The sequence below is a fragment of the Limulus polyphemus genome, unplaced genomic scaffold (assembly GCF_000517525.1).
Source record: "Limulus polyphemus unplaced genomic scaffold, Limulus_polyphemus-2.1.2 Scaffold2815, whole genome shotgun sequence".
NCBI lineage: Eukaryota > Metazoa > Arthropoda > Merostomata > Xiphosura > Limulidae > Limulus > Limulus polyphemus.
This window is the reverse complement of record NW_013668425.1, coordinates 27,853-38,474: the sequence shown is the minus strand read 5'-3', so window position 1 is coordinate 38,474 and position 10,622 is coordinate 27,853. Positions and strand designations below refer to the sequence as shown.

Genomic DNA, 10,622 nt, shown 5'->3' with positions numbered 1-10,622 from the left:
AAATATTGTCGTGCTTCCACTGTGAGATATAGATTATTAAATAAGGTATCGTGGTACAGTACCATAGATAAAACTTCACCAATAAATAAACATTTAAAAAAGATTGTGTCGAAGACGTGTGTCATAGAAGTATTTAATACTCTGACTTATACCATCTTAGTATTACATTACAAATATTGTCGTGCTTCCACTGTGAGATATAGATTATTAAATAATGTATCGTGGTATAGTACCATAGATAAAACTTCACCAATAAGTAAACATTTGAAAAATACGTTCAAATCTGTTGAGAAAGGTATGGATTGAAGTGATCTGATGGGTTTTAGTGCGATTAGAAACACTCAAACTAAAAGTATTTGTGGACGTAAACTTGCAGGCAAAATTTCTGTGACTAAACATAACCACATCGTGGTCCAGCACAACTGATATTTAAAATAAATAATAATACGCGTGGTTTATACTGTAACATGAAAGTTTCCTGTGAAAACGGTTCTCAGTTAAATATCTCGGAAATGTTTCATTAATTTAAAAACAACAATAAATTTGTTTCTGTTGCTAACGGAGGTTATAACATTGTTATGTTCTGAATCAAATACCACGCAGATACTGATTTTAAACCAGAATCAGAATTAGGTTAATGTCTGTTACAGGACCTGCAAGTTAAAAAAAAAATAAGTTAACTGTCGTACCTTTTCCAGTATGCTACTCCAAGTAGTGTCGCTGTTCAAATAATTATACTAGTCAGTAGAGAAAATCAAATCAAATGGAGAACGTGTAGAAGGTAATTATTACATGCAGATAGAAATAATTTAATATTCAAAAGAGCTTCTGCTTCATATGATATAACAATTTACCCCATGAAATACAAAGTTCTGTTACAACGCTCAGGTGAAACGTTCTGCTTCTGACAACAGTCTGTGCGTTGTATTGAAATATTTATTTTTAGATCATTTCCGTTCTCGGCAGGGTTGGTGGATGGGCGAGTTCATCCAGGAATTGTCTGGGGAGAAAGGAACCTTCTAACAGAACCTGAACCTCTGACCCAAAAATGGATCTAGAATTATTTAGCGCCCCACCCTTCTTGACAGAGGTTTTGTGTCCGCGTTTAGAGAATTCTGAACAACTAACTTGGTTGGCTGGAAAAGTCTTGCGACGCTTTTGATCTAAAACTGATAATCCAATCAGGAGTAGTGTTATATTTCACTTTCAAACTGCAGCATTGTGGTATTAGCTTGCAGAGGTTTAAAAGAGCAAACTCTCGACCTTCTGCTTCAGAACGGCTTTCGAACGTAAGTGGTGACCCTTCCTTTGTGTTTACATATTTTTGATGATTTTCGGTACTGATGGTGTCTTTGTACCTCCAGACTAGTGACAGAGCTATACGCTAGGCCTTGTTGCTTACTCGGGGAACTTATCTTTGCGTTATTGTGTCTAGCAACAACGACTTCTGGATTTTGGCCCCTTGGCCCACTTCTCTGGATTTGGTGAAATGATTGTTTTACTTATCAACCCTTCCTCAAAAGCCCAGCCAGAATCCTTTCCAAATCAGTCACTGTGCTGTCTTCTGCATTGTTTCATGAAATGGCCTTAGTAATGTTACCCAACAAACAAGACTTTCATTGAACCACCCAACCCTTTTGACATCAGTGAAACCTTTATGTATAATTTTGTTTTATTAAATACCTTTCTTGGTTTTATCCACTCTCTCTCTCCTGAGACACCTAAATGATCCACTTTCAACACCAAAACAACTTGAAGAATTGCTTTACCTAAGTTGTCTTTAACAGAATTTTTATTTAAACCACTAAAAATCCACTACCTATACAGTTGGATGAAACCAATGTAAAATATTAGGTATTCTAACAACTAAATCCTTCCTTTGACACCCTATAGTTTGTATTTAAAATTTACATACGTCATGTATTTTGTATTTGTTTTATGTCGTTTTGTACTGTTTTAAATAAGACAGTTTTTTTACACTGTTATAGATATGAAAGTTCATAACGTTACTTTAGATTTCCTTAGTACTTTTGTTTTTAGAATTATTCATTCTTATTCAGAAGCATGGAGATAAAACTGCTAATTAATCGTAGTGCTGATTGGATCAAACCTATTGGCTTCTTCTGCTCTTTTTCACTTTTTGTTTCAACTTAGAAGCTTTACTTAGTATACCTGATGAACGCGGGACCCTAAACGATTAATAATAGACATTATATAATCTCTACATGTGTTACACTTTATTTTTTGTTCCATATATTTTGTGTATTAACTCCTAGCATGACTTGCTAGAACAGAGTTATTTAGAATGTCATAAGACATTCCATTCGTTTTATCACAGATTTAGGTACATTCGCGTATAATCCTCATGTCATATTTTATTTATACTTTATTAACCAAGTTATGAGATAAATGAAAAAAAATCCTCAAGGTCCACATTCTATGCAGATTAAGCTTTTTAAATAATGTATTTATGTTTCACTCGCTACTCTTACAAAGTCAAAAAAATTAAGTCTGAACTATTGTCCATCTTAAAAACTACTTATGTAAATTAATTTATGAATATAACGTGATGTTTGAAAGTAGAATAACTACAAGAAACAGAAAGAACAGGTGAAATGGATAAGGTATACGTTATTAAAAATAAACTAAGGGGGAAAAAAGGTCTATAGTGCCACCAAGCGGAAACGACGAAGTAACGTGGTTCAAGCTTTAGATTTTTTTTAAATTACAAAATAGGAACATGCAGTTTGTAGAAAATAAGACAACAGAATCGGAAACAATGGATCGAAACAATAGTAAAAGTAAAATATTCGCGTGAAGTGTCAACACGGAGTCGTAACTAAAAACTTGTGTTTTATGGTAAATTTAACAGATTCATGTTTTAAATGTTTGGGTTAAAGCAGCGGTTCATAGACGGTTTTCCTATGTGACCACATTTTGAGACATACAAAATTACACCTAATTGTTATCGCCTTTGGGAGACGCTGGAATAAAGCATACGTCTATAGCTTGAATTCATTAAGACCATCCTCTTTATCTGAAGTTTCTGTTGTATGTCACACGTTATTAGCTGAAATATTCAGAAGTCTAATATATTTTAATGAACTGGCTTGACATGGCCTCATGGTTAGGACACTCGTCTAGGGATCTAAGGGTCGCGATTTCGAATCCCTTCACCAATTTCTCGTCCCTTTCAGTCGTGGGCATTATAATATGAAGTTCACTCCCACAATTCATTAATAAAGAGTTGGCTGTGAGTGGTGTTGACCAGATGTCTTCCCTCTAGTCTATCACTTGAAAATTAGGAACGGCTAGCACAGAAAGCCTTCGAGTAATATTAACGAAAATTCAACAAACAAATATATGAGTCCTTTTTACTTCACAATACAGTAACCTGAATTAATTAACCTATATATATATATGTGTGTGTGTGTGTTGTGTGTGTGTTTATATATTACGGAATCGGTATTTACATATAGTATCCAATGGGGTTATTGTGATATAGTAGATACATTTACAAATAAGTTAGTGTATTCCAACTTAATAGTCTGCTTGTATTTTTGGGAAGCAGATGCATTCCGTTGTAAAAAAGAACACTTTAAGCAAATATATATAATTCTTTTTAGTTACCAAAGGTGGTCTGTGTGCAATACCCAATCTAGTTTTTCTTATTTTAGATAAGCTCCAGGGCTGTTCTGTACTTATACGTCCACTCAAGATCTCTAAACTTAGCTAGGCCTACGTCTCTGCGTTTCCTTTACTTCAATAATGGCAGCAGCACAAGCGGAAGATCCCGATCCAACAGAATACTTATTCATTTCTCTTGAGCAGAAACGCAAAGATCAGACTAAGCCGTACGATGGCAAAAAGATGGTCTGGGTTCCTGATGAGAAAGATGGGTTCATCATTGGCAATATTGTCAGCACGAAAGGTGACCAAGTGACAGTCGACTGTCCTGGTGGTGAGGTAAGCCTAAATTGCCGTGATTATTTCACGTTGTTTATAAACGATGTTTTGAACTGAGTTTGAAAAAAAGTATAATATTTAGTAGTTATTGAGCTAACTGATTTTTAAGTAAATGTTCTTAGAATGATGTGATAATATAAAAATACATGGGTTTTATAAAATATATTTATTCAAAACTACTGTTTGATGTTAATATGTATCCCTCTACCGGCAGTACTCTCAAATTTAGGCAAAAGTGAGCCTATATTTAATTAAACACCGACGTGCTGAAATCGTAGATTAAGACCAGGCTTGGTAAACGTGAACTATTATAATCACTTTAAGCGATATTTTTAGCGCAGTTTCTAAGTAAATAGTTAAATTACTGGCATATATAATGACATATTTTTCGTAAAGTTTATTCCTTTAACTTACGTATGCATTTTGTATCTCTCTACAGCGTGTGTTGAAGAAGGATTTACTTCAACAAGTTAATCCTCCAAAATTCGAAAAGGCTGAAGACATGTCCAACTTGACCTACCTAAATGACGCTAGTGTTTTGCATAACCTGAAACAGCGTTATTACGCTAAATTGATTTACGTAAGTGCTATATATTTCACCTCATAACTGTGTGTATTGTGCTAGAATTTGTTAATTGAAAGATAGTCCGTATATTGTCACTCGGTTGTTCTTTTTTGTGTGCACTTTAAACAACATCATTGAAAAAAATGTCAACTTTTTTCTTCAAGATCTTGATGAATACATTTAAAAATGTTCATACAGACAGGGCTTCATCTCAGTGAAGTATGTTATATAATAAAGTAAATAAAAGCACTTAATATCACAAAACAAAGTAAACGAAAACTGAAAGCTATATCAACTAAAGTGCTTGCGTCATCATTAACGATATTTTCAGTCAGAACAGGAGACTTAGGTTAGTTTCAAATCCATACAGTATGCCAACAATGTAAAATAATCTTCACGAGTGTAAAATTTTAAACATATTCAAAATGATTATAAGCATTAAAACCATATTAATATTCTTGACCACAAACCTAGTAAAGAATATTAATATTGTTGGTTGTAATATTGTTGATTATAAACATTACAACCATATTAATACTCTTGACCATAAACCTAGTAAATAATATTAATATTGTTGGTTGTAATATTGTTGATTATAAACATTACAACCATATTAATACTCTTGACCACAAACCTAGTAAATAATATTAATATTGTTGGTTGTAATATTGTTGATTATAAACATTACAACCATATTAATACTCTTGACCACAAACCTGGTAAAGAATATTAATATTGTTGGTTTTAATGCTTATAATCATTTTGGATATTTTTAAAATTTTACACTCGTGAAGATTATTTTACATTGTTGGCATACTGTATGGATTTTAAATGAACTCAAGTCTCCTGTTCTAACTGAAAATATCGTCGTGAGCACTAGTTGATATAGGTTTCAGTTTTCTTGTTACAAGTTGCTAGGAGTGTTACGAAAGTTTCACTAAACGAGGAATAATTAATAACATAAAAAACGTACAAAAATATTGCGGTTTGTCGCACAAATCAAGGTAAGTGGGTTAAGGATGTCATCAGCAAAAAACCACTGTCACAAGGTCAGTTTTTTAATGTACAGTTACTGGTATGTTGTAATTTATAGCTATGTAACTTTCTAACGAAAGATTGTTAATAACTGTCTTTATGAATATTGTTTGACTCTATAAGTTTAGCAGTATTAGAAATAAATATTACATAGAAAAAAAAAGTGAGTAGGCTATGCCTAAAACATGTTGTCGCCTATAGTATCATATTATACGTACGGTAGGAACTTAAAGTTTTGAAAAAATATATATATATAATGAGTAAATCATTCAACTGTAAGATTTTGTACCTTATCAAATTGAAGTATTTATTGTCTTCAGACGTACTCTGGCTTGTTCTGTGTGGTAATCAACCCTTACAAGCGGTTCCCGATTTACACCAACCGTGTCGTTCAGATTTACAAGGGCAGGAGGAAGACTGAGGTGCCCCCTCACCTGTTTGCTGTTTCTGACGGTGCTTATAACGCTATGTTGCAAAGTAAGTTTGAAAGTAAAATTTATACTTGTTACGTTTCAGGATATTTATTAATAAGTAAATTAAACTCATCGTTTTTTTATATTTTATACTCATGGGCTTTATTCGCAAATGTAAAAACGTTTGTCATAATATTAATAAAGTTGCTTAAAATGTTTTTTTCGTCTTTCTTTCCAGACCGAGAAGACCAGTCCATGTTGATTACGTAAGTTTGTTGTTTTACCATTATTTTTGACATTAATGATTAAAAAATAATAATAAAAGTCATAAAATTCTTCCAGTCTGTTATTTGACAGTAAGAAAGTTAACTAAGATTAATGTTTATTTGATATATGAACCAAAATAATTTATTTTCGTGTTTTTTTTAGATTTATAAATATGAACACACATTAATAGAGACTAGATTTAACTTAAAACTGTAGTTTACAAACTTAAAAGTTAAGAAATTAGAATACCATACCACAGAAATGCAAAATTTTTAACGTGTGTGTGATTATTTTTTATAATCGTCTTTATGAAATTCGTTTAACTCTGTAGGTTTAACATCGTAAGAGATAAATATTTTAATAATAATAATAAAAAAACATTTGTAAGCTATATGTGAAACATATTGTCGCTACTATATCATATTGTATGTACAGTAGAAACTTAAAATTTGAAAAACTATATTTGATAATAAAGTTATTTAACTAAGATTTTGTACCTGCGTGGTAATCTATCCCATCCCAGATCTTGTATTATTTCAGTCAATGAAATTATTTACCCCAGCCCCCCTTCAAATCCTTTCAATCTCATATTAAAAGTTTTTGCTTCTCAGTAAACTCCATTGCATAAATTTAAAAGTATTAAATTAGTTTTGGGATCTACTTATGATATGTATTTCTCCAAACATACTTATAACCCGTACAAAAGTAAACATACTTATAACCCGTACAAAAGTAAACATACTTATAACACGTACAAAAGTAAACATACTTATAACCCGTACAAAAGTAAACATACTTATAACCCGCACAAAAGTAAACATACTTATAACCCACACAAAAGTAAACGTACTTATAACCCGTACAAAAGTAATTATTCCGACTTTATTCTATATGTTCGACGAGATTAGTAAAATCAACCCCTCCACAAATTGTAATCACATTGTAATTGTGTTTTTAGGGTAAAACAAACCTAAATTTTTACTATATATAGTGTAGTTGCAGATTTAAAAAATAAAAACAACCCTAATCTGAAAATTTGACATTTTTTAGTTTCGGCGATTGAATCATTTTGTATAAATTGAAATATACAAATCTATCCCATCCCAAATCTTGAGCTATCTCAGTTAATGAAATTAGTCATCATATCCCCCCCCCCCCCACCACCACCACCCAAATCCTTTGAGTCTTACATTCCGATGTCACAAAGTTTTTGCTTCTCAGCATAAATGCTTATTATTACATCTGGAAGTTCTGGTCCTCCTGAAGTTTGGTTCCTTCTTCCTCCAAACCTTCCACAAGCCCATATATTCTTGCTTCCCCCCATGAAATCCCCCATCTTAACGTCAATATTTGACTTTCAAAAACAGTGGAGAGTCCGGTGCCGGTAAGACTGAGAACACGAAGAAAGTAATTGCATATTTTGCAAACGTCGGTGCCAGCACCAAAAAGGAGGATAAGGAGAGATTATCCAAGAAGGTAACAGCTTGAAATCCCTCTTGAGCCATACAGTCGTAAGGCTCAGGTCCGGCTCGTGTTTCACATCCACCTTGGAGTATTCCCATGCCTTCATAACCTTGTGGTGAAAACGAAATCCCATAAAACATTCACACGGTGGCGTCTCTTATTTTCCAAGTAACATATAACAATTTCAATCTTCAGACAGAGCCTCCTGATTTTTTTTTCTTATTATTACCTTATTTTTATGGGCATTTTGTCGTTTAAATTACTTCCTTATAGAATATCCTCTTCTACCATTTTTCTTGCATGTGCTTAAATGTTTTTAAACATCTCTAACGAATTATTACTAACTTACTTCCCCCCTTGACTGGGTATTAAGTCAATAAGTTGGTATTTGCACGATTACCTGAACTGATCACTAAACCACAGTTTTTCCAATATTTATCGGATAACTTTGAAAGGTCCTCAATCCAAAGGACTTTCAGAAAACACTAACGTCGGGCGTTGTGGTTAATATGCATGCTTCTTTTCTAAAACATGTGAATTTGATGGTGAAAAAATAAGAAGTTTGTTTTCTTAGATAAATGGCGTATTCAAACTGTAAATTGAAATGCTGTACTTAGAATGTGTATGACGTTTAATCGTACTAAAATAGCTCAGTGTTGATTTGTCGGTATTGAAAAAGAACGTGAAACAAAAAGGCATTCTTACAAGCCATTTATAGAGAGAGCTTCATTCTTATTATATACGCATACTTTGATTCTAAGTAAGCTAAACTTTACGTTTTAACCGAGCTTCTCATAGCTTAATAATTTCAAACAATCAGTACTTACTCGTTAGATGTGTTAATCTAACGCTGTAAAATATAAGGGCATGTATCTCAACAGTTGTGTCTTAAAACGCTACGGCATGATTGAAGTGCAGATAATGAAACAAATAATGTCTTTTGGCTTAGATTCAAATCTGTGTACAGCTGGAACTGCATTTATTAAAGGTCTAATTAGTACATAGTTTGTTGTCTCTACAACGTAGAAGATTAGTGTATAGGTGATGTCATCCACTTAACAAATCAGCTAAAGTGAAAAATAACCTTTTTTTTGTCCCTCAAGAATTTCAGACAAATCTTTCACCAGCTTTCTTCTGACGTTTTCTTGATTTCTAGGGTAACTTAGAAGACCAGGTCGTCCAAACCAATCCCGTTTTAGAGGCCATGGGTAACGCCAAAACCGTGCGTAACGACAACTCGTCTCGATTTGTAAGTTTTTGTTATCCAGTTACTTTAATATTCGACTACACCATTTATAGGTTTCTGGAGACAAGAATGTTATCTTGTTATGTGTACGTTTTACCTTTCATTAAAACAAACTTTAAAAAAAAAATTCACCATGGGTAAAATATGAACGCTATGAAATTTGAACAACATTATTTGAAATTTAGTTTCAATGTGTAAGTGTTCGATACTGTTTGAATCTCTATACCAAAAGAATAGAATAAGGTGGTTCGTTCTTCATGGAATATGTTTGTTCGTTGAATGTCGTTAAAGGAGTCAGAGGGTACATTTTTCTTTCGTGAATAATTATAATTCTATATAAAACTTAAGATTTCAGACAAAGCTGGTAGGATTAAAACTTCAAAGTTGGTATCATGTCCAAGTTTTGTTTTTAATTGTCTTTTGTCTCAGTCTCTTTGAGATGGTTCCAAAGTATGGTCACCAATTGTCCAAATTTTCTCCGGACTGTACGGAGTTTACTGTGCATGTCCAAAACGCGTTAGAAACTCGTTCTGGACAACAATATATGTGTGTAAATATAAGAAGTCATTCCTATGCTTAAAAGTAACAACATTTTAAAGACCACTTACTATTGACGTAACGGCACGTGCGTACACTTCATTCTTATTTCAACTGTGGAATTAATAATGTTCAGTGTCGGTTAAGCGATATAGCGTTGTTACGTCGGGCGATAAGAATATTATAATTCAAGTATTTGATTTTTTTAAAATTTACTATAATGAGGTTCGTGGGGGGGGGGGATCTCTCCTTGCTCTCAGTTGTCTCAATTTCCATAAAATTTCCGCAGTTATAAGTTGGCAACCCTATCACAAGTGGTATTTACTTTTAAGCGTTACTTTGTTGGTTTTAAAGGTTTGATTTATCTTTGTTAACTCCATCTATATTAAATGTAATTAAACAGAAAGTAGACACTGATTATTCAACCAGAAACTACTCGGTTTTCAGGATGACGCTAGCAATAAGAATCAAAAGAGATAAGAATCCGTGGTTTTCTCGCCCTAACGTGGCATTTCTTTAGTTGCCAAGACTTCGCCTTATTTAGCACGTACTTTGATTTTTACCACTTTGATTTTTTTAAATGATGGGGGATGGTGGTGAAAATACAGTTGTATAATAAGTAGAATAACTCATGTTATTTTTCGAATTCTACTCTGTCGATATTAAAACATTAAGACGATTTATTCTTATTTATGGCTAGTCTGATTCTTTTATACACGTTCTTGGATATGTATAAATAATAATACATCTTTGGTGATTTAGGGTAAATTCATCAGAATCCATTTTGGTGGCATGGGCAAGTTGGCCGGAGCAGATATTGAAACATGTGAGTATTTATATTACTTAAAACGTATATATATTGTTTGTTTGTTTTGAATTTCACGCAAAGCTACACGAGGGCTATCTGCGCTAGCCGTCCCTAATTTAACATTGAAAGACTAGAGGAAAGGTAGCTAGTCACCACCACCCACCGCCAACTCATGGTCTACTCTTTTACCAACGAATAGTGGGATTGACCGTTACAGGTTCTACATAATATAACTAAATCACAGGTTCTACATAATATAACTAAATCACAGGTTCCACATAGTATAACTAAATCACAGGTTCCACATAGTATAACTAAATC

General features: G+C 33.1%; 1 protein-coding gene across 1 annotated transcript in view; it reads left to right on the top strand.

Moving 5' to 3' along the window:
- Positions 1-1,271: 1,271 nt before the first annotated feature.
- The window catches only part of LOC106467971 (myosin heavy chain, muscle-like), a 34,635-nt gene continuing 25,284 nt past the window's right edge, over positions 1,272-10,622 (top strand). The window contains exons 1-8 of the mRNA XM_022396215.1: positions 1,272-1,289; positions 3,678-3,966; positions 4,406-4,546; positions 5,887-6,043; positions 6,218-6,245; positions 7,614-7,722; positions 8,867-8,959; positions 10,256-10,319. Coding sequence (XP_022251923.1) covers positions 3,769-3,966; positions 4,406-4,546; positions 5,887-6,043; positions 6,218-6,245; positions 7,614-7,722; positions 8,867-8,959; positions 10,256-10,319 — 790 coding nt within the window. The 5' untranslated portion in view covers positions 1,272-1,289; positions 3,678-3,768. The remainder of the gene's footprint in view (positions 1,290-3,677; positions 3,967-4,405; positions 4,547-5,886; positions 6,044-6,217; positions 6,246-7,613; positions 7,723-8,866; positions 8,960-10,255; positions 10,320-10,622) is intronic.